Raw genomic sequence first — 12,831 nt, forward strand, 5'->3', positions numbered from 1 at the left:
AGTGTGGTTAAATGTTTCTTTTTCCTTATTTATATAGGAAATAATGTACTCCGTTTTGTAAAATATAAGGATATTATAAGGCGTTCCATGACCATATAAAGGCCCAAGGGTGAGTGTTTTCATACAAGGTGTGAAACTCCTCTGTGACTTCTAATATCTAATAAGTTTCAGTAACACATGTGACACAAATCACATCAATAAGCACCAATTAGAACAGATCACATCACTAAGTACTGTTTTCAATGATATACAGGAAACACCTGATGCTCCGTATCTTGTGGCTCCATGCCCCCCACCCAACTTTTTTACATGGAGCACTCGATTCAAGGGAAATGCCACCCCAGCAGTGGGCAAAGTGCAAACTTTGTACACTCTGTGGGGTATTGTATGAGCCCTCATGTATAGAGTTGCCATCTCTGGAAAAAATACCGGCCTTCCTATTTATCTTTTTCCCCTATTAATAACTTTGTGATCATAATTTTTACTGGCCAGGCTCGTAAAATATTGGCCAGGTGTTAACCCTGACTAATACCTCCCAACTGTCCCCGTTTTCGTGGGACAGTCCCTCTTTTGACAGCTCAACCCACAGTCCCAGATTCTTAGTGAAAAGTCCCTCATTTCCCTTTGATCTCCTGCACTGAGCTAAAAAAGATACAAATTTAATTAAAAGTAGCTTTTGGCAGAGACCCCAGAAATCTTAACGAGCATTACCTGCACTTAGATACAATGTTTCTCACTTTTAATTAAATAAGTGGCATTTGGCAGAGAGCCCAGAAAGGTAAAATGCCCCCCCTGCACTGAGATACAATTGTAACTAATAAGCTAAACCAGTCTCTTGGGGGAACTGAGACTTGCAGCCTAAAGGGCAATTTCAGCTTTTACAGCAAAACTTTAATAACACATAAAAGAGGACCCCAAAACCCCCAGAAATGTGTTCAAACTTTAAATAACCTGCCAAATTTAGTCAAATGGGAGTGGTATTTAGGGGGTGTGATTGCAAAAATGGGCATGGTCAAAAAATTTTCTGCGTTTATTTTTGTCCCTCTTTCCGTTTTCAAAATGTTGGGAGGTATGCCTGGCTATGTATAACAGTGAGTTGTTTGGAATATGGATTGTTTTGCTGGACGGACACTTGCCTTTTTGTGACTGAGGGAATTTGTTCATAAAGGTGCAAGGTGCTTCTGAGAGGCACAAGAAATCTACAAAGAATTGTAAATGTCATTTGCTTTGGTTTAGAATACTGTTAAGACATCAATACGGAATACTGAATACGGAATTGTACAAACCGAAGGGGTTATTTTACACAAAATCCTGCATTAATTCTGTTCTAGATCTCTCAGTGGGCAAAGGCCGTAGTTCACCCCAGCTTAGGGTAATTCCCATCAGCCCTTCCTTATTTCCACTATAGGGCTAGATAACACCAATAACATTTAGCACTGTAAAAGAAATTGTGTAATAAAGTAAACAAATAAAACTGTAAGAGGTATAAGGTTACTATGCACCCCCCTAATAAAATTTAAACAGGTTCAGTACTTACTTACATTTTGTTTCCTATAAGACTGTATTTTCCAGGAACATTTCCTGCTCTGCTACTGCAGGGGGAACCAAAGTGCACAGCTAAGGTAGGAACATTTACCTGATGCACCAGTTTCCATGTACAGGACTAAGTGAATGTTCCTGTGTCTTACAGGTAGTAATTCTTATCCTAACGTTTTATAAAGTTATCCAACATTGTTTATATGACACTGCAAGCTAGTTATACACTGTCTCCAGCACAGACAGCAGGCAGTGAGCTACAGCAGCCAGACAGTTATACCTGCAGTGAGCTACAGCAGCCAGACAGTTATACCTGCAGTGAGCTACAGCAGCCAGACAGTTATACCTGCAGTGAGCTACAGCAGCCAGACAGTTATACCTGCAGTGAGCTACAGCAGCCAGACAGTTAGACCTGCAGTGAGATACAGCAGCCAGACAGTTAGACCTGCAGTGAGCTACAGCAGCCAGACAGTTAGACCTGCAGTGAGCTACAGCAGCCAGACAGTTAGACCTGCAGTGAGATACAGCAGCCAGACAGTTATACCTGCAGTGAGCTACAGCAGCCAGACAGTTAGACCTGCAGTGAGCTACAGCAGCCAGACAGTTAGACCTGCAGTGAGTTACAGCAGCCAGACAGTTAGACCTGCAGTGAGTTACAGCAGCCAGACAGTTATACCTGCAGTGAGCTACAGCAGCCAGACAGACCTGCAGTGAGCTACAGCAGCCAGACAGACCTGCAGTGAGTTACAGCAGCCAGACAGTTAGACCTGCAGTGAGATACAGCAGCCAGACAGTTAGACCTGCAGTGAGCTACAGCAGCCAGACAGTTATACCCGCAGTGAGATACAGCAGCCAGACAGTTATACCTGCAGTGAGCCACAGCAGCCAGACAGTTATACCTGCAGTGAGATACAGCAGCCAGACAGTTATACCTGCAGTGAGATACAGCAGCCAGACAGTTATACCTGCAGTGAAATACAGCAGCCAGACAGTTATACCTGCAGTGAGATACAGCAGGCAGACAGTTATACCTGCAGTGAGATACAGCAGCCAGACAGTTATACCTGCCGGAGCTACAGCAGCCAGACAGTTATATCTGCAGTGAGATACAGCAGCCAGACAGTTATACCTGCAGCGAGATACAGCAGCCAGACAGTTAGACCTGCAGTGAGATACAGCAGCTAGACAGTTAGACCTGCAGCGAGATACAGCAGCCAGACAGTTATACCTGCAGTGAGATACAGCAGCCAGACAGTTATACCTGCAGTGAGATACAGCAGCCAGACAGTTATACCTGCAGTGAGATACAGCAGCCAGACAGTTATACCTGCAGTGAGTTACAGCAGCCAGACAGTTAGACCTGCAGTGAGTTACAGCAGCCAGACAGTTATACCTGCAGTGAGATAGATCCTTTATACCTGTATACTGAATTAGTTGTATAGAAGTGCATGTTTAGAAGTTTAGGAACATTTACCTGATGCACCAGTTTCCATGTGCAGGACTAAGTGACTGTTACTTTTGTCTTACAGCTCCCTGCAATAAAAGGAATTCTCTTACCTTACCCTCGCACTCTGAATTTTCATATGTGAAACAAAACCTTAAACTACAGGCAATAAATCTTAAAGGAACTTGCACACTTTTGCACTTCCTTAATCAACTGCCCTCTACTCAGTACTACAAGCACAGCAAGTGAAAAGATTCTGTCTCCATAGTGACGCGTTCAGGCGCCTCCTACTCCTCCTTCAGTTTGCCACTTCTGGTGCGCCAAGATGGCGTCGCTGCTGGAAGAGAAGGATTTACGGGTGCTAAGGCAGCGATTTCAGCGACAAGCCGAGTCTCTGCTTCAGGGAACGGAGAATGAGGACAGCGGTGGGTACAACGGCACTAATTAGTTAAAATGAAAGAATGAAAGTTGGAGTCCAACTGAGCAATTGATGTAATTGTGTGGATCTAGCTTTGTGTAACTGTGGATACACCTGTAGCCTACAGCAGCTGGGCAGGTTATTTTTCATTCTGCAAGGTGTTTTTTTTATTTATTCATAGATGAAAAAAAGAAGAAAGAAAAACCCCTTCCCAGAGTTAACCTCCATTCTGTCTTCTGGATATTGGCAGCTGTGGCTCTGACCTATTACATTGACTTCTTTGAAGTTGTTAAAGAAATTCTTCAGGGAGGCTGGTATGTTACAAACGACAGTATCCTATGTTGTTATATTGGTATGAGGTTGTGTAGTTGTGAGACAAAAAAAAAATACACTATCAAATTTTCATTTATGTCCACCGATCCTCCCAGATGTGACCCACTTGTGATATCACTTCAGGTTCCGGTTTGTGTGGTGCTCGGTGGAGAGTGGGTGGAAAGTTAAAATATTGTATATGTGCCACATTCAGTTTGCCTAATAAAGATAAGGAAGCACAGGTTATTGGGTCCAGGTCAGACCCCATTCTGCCAAACTGGACCCACCCATGCTTCATCTCATTAAAATAAGAAACTTTCTAAACATAATCAGTCAGTCATTCAGTACCATTTCTGAAATTACTGTGTTTCTCTTCAGTAACTGCCTCTCAGTAGAGGCAGATTGGATTGACAGTTATGTGCATTCGTGGGGCCTATTTATTTTGCGGTGTCAAAATTTGCCACACATTGCTAGGCTTTGCTGCATAAAAAACGGGGTCATTTTTTAATCATTTTTCCTGCCGCCAGAGCTTTTTTACAATAACGGCATAAAATTTGGCGTTCGGACAGCAAAATTTGTCATTTATTTTACGCAGGTTTTTGCACCTTTTTTTAAGGAAAATTTTGTTTTACACAGCATAATAATTTAATAAAATTACTGTTTTACCATATCTTTTCCGTCTTTCTTATTTCCATGAGAAAAAGCTTATATCAAATTTCCAACTTTGAGTTAGTTTTCTGTTAATATTTTGTCAGTTTGGCTGGCCATTACCACATTTTTGTCAAATCACATCATACATAGTGTTGATAGAGTTGATAGACCAGAGTCCATCAAGTTCAACCCATCCAAGTAAACCCAGCACACACAACCCACACCTACCAATCTATACACTCACATACATAAACTATATATACAACCACTAATACTAACTGTAGATATTAGTATCACAATAGCCTTGGATACCTATACTTGTTCAAGAACTCATCTAGGCCCCTCAGAATCATGCTGCCCTCCAGCAGAGAACATTGGTCTTCCCCTGTCATTGTGCCTGGTGTTATATAATGACAAGCACCCTGGTTGATGCACATACCCCCATATGTAATAAAATGCACTGTTTGCCAAGGAACAGTAACCTATAGAATAAGATGTTTGGTTTTAAACAGGTGACCAGTAAATGCTACTTGCGGATTGGTGAGTATAGCTTACTGCTCCTAGTGCCTTTTATTACATAACCCCAGTCTTAACATGAGGACATTCAAATGAAGACACTTAGAGAGTGTGGCAAAAATAAGGTTATTTTCAGGCAAATGCCTATAAACCACCTTGTGTGGGGTTCTTAAAGGAACAGTAACACCAAAAAATGAAAGTCTATCAAAGTAATTACAATATAATGTACTGTGGCTCTGCATTGATGCAACTGGTGTGCTTTCCTCTGAAAGACGACTATAGTTTATATGCTGTGTAGCCATGGGGGCAGCCATTTAAAGGAGAAAAGGCACAGGCACTTAGCAGATTCACAGCATTTATATAATTAAAGTAGTGATTCTGTAGCAAACACACCAGTTTTGCCAGCGCAGGGCAACAGTACATAATATTTTAAATACTTGGTGTTACTGTTCCTTTAAGGGTACTCCAGTTCCGGCTAAAAACCTGAAACGTACAGGCAGGTTAACTGACTATATAATATTGACCATAGTGAGTGTGAAGGTAAAAGGGGCCTTTAAATATGAATAATGTATCATCTTTGTAAAAGCACTTCAGAAATGTGTTGGCTCTATGTAAAAAGTAAGTAATAAATAAGTTATTATTTGTTCTAATTGTACTGCCTTACATTTTGTACAGCCATATATTTAATATTTCAGTTAATTACTAGCCAGTCCTGCAGTATATGGATTGTATACACATATACTCCATGTTTTAACCAGTTCTTCCACAGTTCCCTGTATGTTATCCAATACATCAAATTTCTTGTTGTTTTTTTTTTTTTTGCAGCATGTGGTTGCTGACTGGAACCATATTGTTAGCTATCAGTTTATCCATTGCACTGTACTGTATGGTTTATCTGGAGTGGTACTGCAGGATCAGCGATTATGATAACCAGTATCCAGCATTAGTGCCTGTAACAGTTGCTGTCTTCGTAACGGCTGCCGTGTGGTAAGTCTAGATTTAAAATTGTGTATTCCAGTGCTGTACAGGGTTTCCCATTCAGTGGACCAATTGTCTTGTATACCGTATATTGTGTACAAAAGAGTTGCACATTAAGTTTTACATTATATATATATATATATATATATATATATATACACACACAATACATAGAAGGCACTAACGGCATCAGATCTGCAAAAACAGTCCTTTATACAGTCACCATATCAATGCGTTTCAACCCCCACAGGATTGTCAACAGGATCCTGGTTAGCACCGGCTGGTACAGGTATGGGATCCCTTATCCGGAAACCTGTTATCCAGAAAGCTCTGAATTACAGAAAGCCCGTCTCCCATAGACTCCATTTTAATCAAATAATTTAGAATTTTAAAACTGATTTCCTTTTTCTCTGTAGTAATAAAACAGTACCTATGATCCCAACTAAGATATAAATAATCCCTATTGGATGCTAAACAATCCTATTGGGTTTCATTAATGTTTTATTGATATTTTAGTAGACTTAAGACTTAAGGTATGGAGATCCAAATTATGGAAATATCCTATACCCTTGGTCCCAAGCATTCTGGATAACGGGTTGTATACCTGTGGATGCTTGTATGTATGTATGTTTGTGTATATATATATATATATATATATAATCAAACAAAAACGGGCCGCTTCACACAGGTCTTAGCATGAAATTTAGTAGTTTATTCAGCAAAAACAAGGAACTGACGTTTCGGCTACTCCTGCAGCCTTTTTCAAAGTAATCACACAAACATAAAACAAGCTTAAATATCCAGTGTGGCAGGAAACCCAGACTGTGACTTAAACATGACGTACATTTCAGTGATATACATACATAATACGTGTACTTAAATATGAGAGAATAAAATAAACCGGAAAAAAGAACAAATAAATCAATCAAATACTGTAAGAATGTCTGTCGCTTTTTATAAAAATATACATAAATAAATACATCGGAATGATTATCAAAGTGTCCATCAATACATCGGAATGATTATCAAAATGTCCGTATCCATTTTGTCAGCGTCGATTAACCATACACAGGTCATCAACCACATTGAGAATTAATTTATTAATAAAAGGATCAGTCATATTGGATCAAACGCGCTAAGTATTTTAGAAAACTACCGTAGTAACAGAGTGTAGTAACAGAGTGTCCCGACTCCATGTGCAGACTCCATGTATATACCAAAGCCCAAGACAGAGAACTAGCAATCAAAAATATATCACCAAGACCAGGGTATGAACAGTAGGCAATAAACTAAAGAAAATATCGAAAACTAAAAGGAAAAAATATACAAAATAAGGAATATTACCTTATGTCTAGTACCAGAGTCAACAAGAGTGTAAGCGTGCAGAGGTCATCGGTGTTGTTACCAAACTCAATGCGTCCGATGTGTAGTTAACAGTAAAATGCGGCAACCTCATATATATATATACATACAGGTATGGGATCCCTTATCCGGAAACCCCTTATCCAGAAAGCCCTGAATTATGGAAAGCCTGTCCCCCATAGACTCCATATTAATCAATTAATTCAGAATTTTAAAACTAATTTGCTTGTATACACACACAAGCATTCACTGGGGGGCGGGTTTACTGCCAAAGACCTAAAATAGTCCACGTTAGCCCAACTGATAGACTAGGGGTGTTGTGGGTTGCAGTTCCCAGAAGGTTGATATTTATCTCTGCACTACAGTATCCTATTCAGCTCCTTTCATACTGTACCTATAATGAAAGCCATGATGATATAATATTAAACACTGTTCCTGCACTGAGAGAATAGATTGTGTATGGTACATTTAACTTTTTTTTTTATCTCTAGTTACAATGTTGCCTTGTGGCCAGTCTGGTCATTTTTCACTCCATTTATACTCTTTACCCAGTTCATGGGTGTGGTGATGCTGGTGTCCCTGCTTGGATGACTGTATGAAGGTAGGAGCCACACTTCCCCAGTTTTATAATTCTTATTCTAGAGATATAATGCACAGTTTTGCAGTGCAATGCATTTTATCACAATAACATATTTGTTTGTTTTCATTTCAGTTGGTGAAAAGGGATGGACATGGAATAAAGTCTCAACACGTGATGGAATTCTGAAGCAATTTTAATTTTAAACAAGTTAACTCTAAATTTAATTTCCACTGTATGAATGTGCGAGAGTGTTCACTCTTTCTTGCTATTTGTTTTGTAAAGAATAGTAATGTTTCATTTTAAACTGTGTATCATGTGGTCAATCATAGCAGCAATGATTATTTATATTGTTATGCTGATAACATGTAGTGACTAAGAGGAACTGGTGTTCACAGCTAATATAACAACTTTTCATAATACATATTTATAATTAGAGCTGTTTTTCTTAATCTGACTATTTATCTTTGTGTATATATGTATATATATATATATATATATATATATATATATAATTGTCCATTTTGCCATCTGTCATGTATTACGCAATGCTTTACACTGATTAAATGGCATCTATTTTAGTGCTAACTGCAGCCTGCCCAAGCAGACTAGAATTCATTATCTGACTAGGGCCAACCGCCATTCTGTGCACAAATTGGTCCAAGTTTCTGATATATTGCAAAGCTATAATACTTGTGCACTAGCTATAGAAAAAAAGGAAAACTGGTATTTCCATAAACTATTTTATACTTATTTGTGTAGAACACAATAGAACTTATGTTGCACAATATTTCTTTTGCATTGATCAAGAATCAAGGTGAGTTTTGTCTGCTTTAATTGGATGTAGGCTAATGGCAGACGTGGTGAATTTTCGACCTGTGAATAGATGCCGGTCAAGAATCCACCATCAGAAAAAATAAATAATAAATAAATAATAATAAATAAAGCTTTTCTGATTTGTGCTGTCTGGGTGTCAGCAATTACGTTGAGCAGGACAGAGCTGACCGGTAAGTGCTCCCGTGATATTTATTTGTTACTAGAATCCACCATGTCTGGCATTAACCATAGACTTCTTTTAGTGGCCTAATAGGAAAGGCCCATGATATTTTGCAGAAATAAATGGATGTCCTCATTATGTAATACAATGTAACATTATTATTCTGGTCTTTGTTAGTGAATGGGCACCTAGTGGGTTATTACATTCAGGAATATTTCTGTACCAGAGAACATTTCTGGTAAAAGGGGTAGCTGGTTTGCCTCAAGAACATTAGACTTTGTTCTTCCTCACTGTTCCTTTCCTTGGAATGATATATAACTATATATGACTATAAATTATTAAATCAGTGTTTAAAATGTTAACTTTCAAACACAAGAAATATAACAAATACATTAACAGAATTCTTAAATGATAAATACAATGTCTCTTTATTTTTGCTACTTTAAGAATATTTTTGTATATATTTTTTTGAACTTCATTTTCCTGTTCTACAATAAAAGAATAAAAAAAAAGTTATTGTAATAAAATATATATAAAGCACATGGAGTAGTGAGGTTCTGAAACCTGCTTAACCCAATCTTTGTAGAGTATCCATATACATGTTTCTAACTCTTGGCATAGTCTGCAAAGGGGCTTTCCCTTTTGAGTTGTGGGGATGAGGTGGGGTGGGGGGATTAGGGTGTGGTGGGAGGCCCATAGATATAGCTTGCTGCATTATATGTTGTATATGTATCAAATAAGCCCATGACCTGTTTAGCCTGACCATAACCTGGAAAACCACTGCAGTGTTTAAATGTAATAAAGGCTTGTCTGCTACATACATTATTTGGTGCATTTTAGGCTACGGCCACAAAGGGCTTAAATCAGCCCCTACTCTGCAAACAGCCTTTCCATGTGCCTACACCCAGAGCTGCTGCATTGGCCCGGAAGCAGATTTAGGCACCAAAATGCATATTGGTATTTTGGGGCTGAAATCTGCTCCGTATACCTGCACCGTGGCAGACTCAGTGGCTGTAGGTGCAGGCACATCCGAAATTGATTGGAGGGTAGGGGCTGTGTTTATCTGCAGTCTGGGAATTATCCTCTTGTGGCTTAAACCTAAAGGTGGCCATACACGAGGCGATTTCGCTCGTTGTGCGATGAACGATTATATCGACAAACGATCGTATGGCGATCGAGTTCCCATACGATATGCCATCCACGGGCAACGATAATTCGGGAAAGATTTCGTCGCATCATTATCGTAAAATACGTACGATCGTACATCTACGTACGATCGAATGTCGTTGACTTCCGCTGCTGGCAATCGTGACATGCGCAGAGAACAATCGTTGAAAGACAAATGTCTGACACTCACACCAACTGGCAGATTTTATCGTTAAACGACCAAAATTTTTAAACCTGGCCGATCGATTTTGGGGACGATAATGTCGGCTCGTTTAGTGGGCCGACGATCGTTCGTACACCACCAACTATACGATAACTTAACGATAGCATCGGATTGTTCGGGAATCGGTCGTTTGTAAGTAAAAAATCGGTCCGTGTATGGCCACCTTAAGGGACAGTCAGTTTAAATTTACTGATCAGCTGTATATATATATATATATATTTTATGCACATACACATAATAATGGTACTTATGTCTCTGTAAGAGCTCTGGCACATGAGGAGATTAGTCGCCCGCGACAAATCTCCCTGTTCGCGGGAAACTAATCGCCCCGAAATGCCATCCCACCAAAAATGGGGAGATTAGTTGCCCGCGAACAGGGAGATTTGTCGCGGGTGCCAGAGCCCTAATAGCTTAGGTTGTGTACAGTACATAGAATCACATTAAATCACTTTAGCAAGGATCTGTTATCACTTTCACAAATGTCTATTTCTATTCAGTGTAAAAGAAAAAGATCCACTGTGTCCTGTGATAATAAAACATGAAATTGTCCGAGGGAGGGGGTAAATGTTAAATGGCCTTATGCCCAACACTCCACATGGCAGCTTTCTGAACCTGCAAGGTAGTATGCTACTTGTCCAGCCCCAATAAAATGTCCTCACTTAATCTCCTGTTGGGAACATCTCCTGTGCACAATGTTAACAGAATTTAAAAGAAGATATTGAGTTTTTTTTTTACAGTGAAATACCCATTAATATATTCTACAGAGAGATGGAGACACCAAGCTTTACTGGCAATTGTATGCATCCTGTTACATAACTCACAGTATTATAACGTGCTTCAGCAATAATTGCTAATGTAATGGAGATTAAAAAATGTTTTCTAAGATACAGTAATTTCTTACTAATACTTTGGTATTAGCTGCAATGTTCAGTGCTGACACATAGTTCATAGTGTTGTACTGGTGTGGCAACCAGTTCCCCTGCTCTTTGTTACCTAGGGGAAAATTTATCAAAATATGATTCATTCCTATGGGATTATTAGAAGTTTATGTATCAGATGTTAAACTCCAAGGGGCAGATTGTTAAATCTGCCCCATAGAGTTGTTCTGCACTCATCATAAGTGTGACAATTTACAACTGCAACCATTATAGCCATTGATGTTAATAGCCATGTATAGCACAATGCTAACTATTTCTCGCAGTTAGCTGCACCTTTTTAATCACTTCAACTCGTCCTGAACACCTATAAGTAAAGAGATGAGTGTGTTTTAACCACAGCACATGCCTATCCTATGTGTTAAGACTAGATAACTTGAATGCAAAGAATAGGCTTACCATAGGTAGGGCTCCTTGTCATTTTATTTCTAAATGAATATGATTTCAGACAGCTTGGAACAGAAAACTAATAGAAGCATAATGAGTTTAAAATTACTACAAGCATGAAAGCAAGCCAAAAGAAGTCAATGGTATGTTGACATTTATTACATTTGCCCTACTTCATCTGGAAGCTAATCAGCATGGGTCTTGTAATGCTCTAGTAAAGTTAGAAAAATGAAAATTAAGATTTTATTGGTAGTTATGGATGACTGGATCTCTTACTACATTCCCCCCTACAGGGTCATTAATCATTTTTGCACCATCTGAAATAGATTCATTTAACTAACCGACTCAGGGAGGCATTCACCAACATTTGGATTTTCATGGTTTTAGAGTTTTTTTTAAACCATGACTAAACTCATTTGTACAAATGTCAGTCATTTATCAAAAGATCTGAATTGAAAAAGCACCAACGAAAACTGAGACACATTTTCGTATAGTTGCACAAATGACAACGTCAAAAAACCTCTAAAACTATAAAGCAAGTAAGATCTTCCAGTTGTAAAAGGGACATCTGCCATTGACTTCTACATGATTGCGACAAACAAGTTGTAGCTTTTTTTTTGCTTTGAGACTTGTGGTTTTGGCGCATAATAAATTGTTTTTTTCCCCCAAGACAAAATCATATTTTCGTAAATGCCCCCTTCAATGTTAAGCAAATTTGTTTTTTTTCTTTCCGCGATTTGAGTTCATGTAGAAATGGGAGCTGTCCTAGATTAAATTTTATTTAGTTAATTCAAGTTTTTCAATTTGTTTTTGAGCTAGTGTACCCATTAACCAAGAAAACTATGAATTTGAGATATTCAAGTTTTTTTTTTAATTTTATGTGGTCATGTTTATTTTTATTCCAATTTGGTAATAAATAAGGTAACATTTGTGCTTTTTTTTATTTCAGTGTTATTTAAACTGGAAAAACATTTTACACAAATATGAATTTTGATAAATCAGCCTCTAAGAGGAAGATTTATTAAAATGTAAGATTAGAGCTCACCACAGAAAAACTTTGAACTTTCACACTTTGATAAATATGCTAAAAATCCCATAGGAATGAACTTTAAGCTCACATTTTGATAAATATGCCTCTTGTGGCAGTTACTAACATTCATGGTTTACATTATTCTTTTTTAGCATTAAAATTCATTTTTTTCTGAGTTAAAAAAGGTTTTCTTGATTTATTAAGCGTAAGCCCTCGAAAAACATTAATACAAAAAAAGGTTTTCATGATTTATTAAGCGTAAGCCCTCGAAAAACATTAATACAAAACTACGTAATCT

At 38.3% G+C, this 12,831-nt stretch overlaps 1 protein-coding gene across 4 annotated transcripts; it reads left to right on the plus strand.

Moving 5' to 3' along the window:
- The first annotated feature begins 1,598 nt into the window (after window positions 1-1,598).
- tmem128 (transmembrane protein 128) lies at window positions 1,599-9,333 on the plus strand. Of its 4 annotated transcripts, none has more exons than XM_031895338.1 (7): window positions 1,599-1,622; window positions 3,066-3,405; window positions 3,580-3,712; window positions 5,703-5,864; window positions 6,106-6,144; window positions 7,709-7,818; window positions 7,930-9,333. In XM_031895338.1, the coding sequence occupies exons 2-6, from the start codon at window positions 3,306-3,308 to the stop codon at window positions 7,806-7,808; spliced, it is 534 nt and encodes a 177-aa protein (XP_031751198.1). In that variant the 5' UTR covers window positions 1,599-1,622; window positions 3,066-3,305; the 3' UTR covers window positions 7,809-7,818; window positions 7,930-9,333. The 4 variants fall into 4 exon arrangements, with proteins under 4 accessions (XP_031751198.1, XP_031751197.1, XP_031751196.1 ...); XM_031895337.1 differs by having other exon boundaries at window positions 1,607-1,690; XM_031895336.1 differs by lacking the exon at window positions 1,599-1,622 and having other exon boundaries at window positions 3,025-3,405.
- Window positions 9,334-12,831: the final 3,498 nt, after the last annotated feature.

The sequence above is a fragment of the Xenopus tropicalis genome, chromosome 1 (assembly GCF_000004195.4).
Source record: "Xenopus tropicalis strain Nigerian chromosome 1, UCB_Xtro_10.0, whole genome shotgun sequence".
Classification (NCBI taxonomy): Eukaryota; Metazoa; Chordata; class Amphibia; order Anura; family Pipidae; genus Xenopus; species Xenopus tropicalis.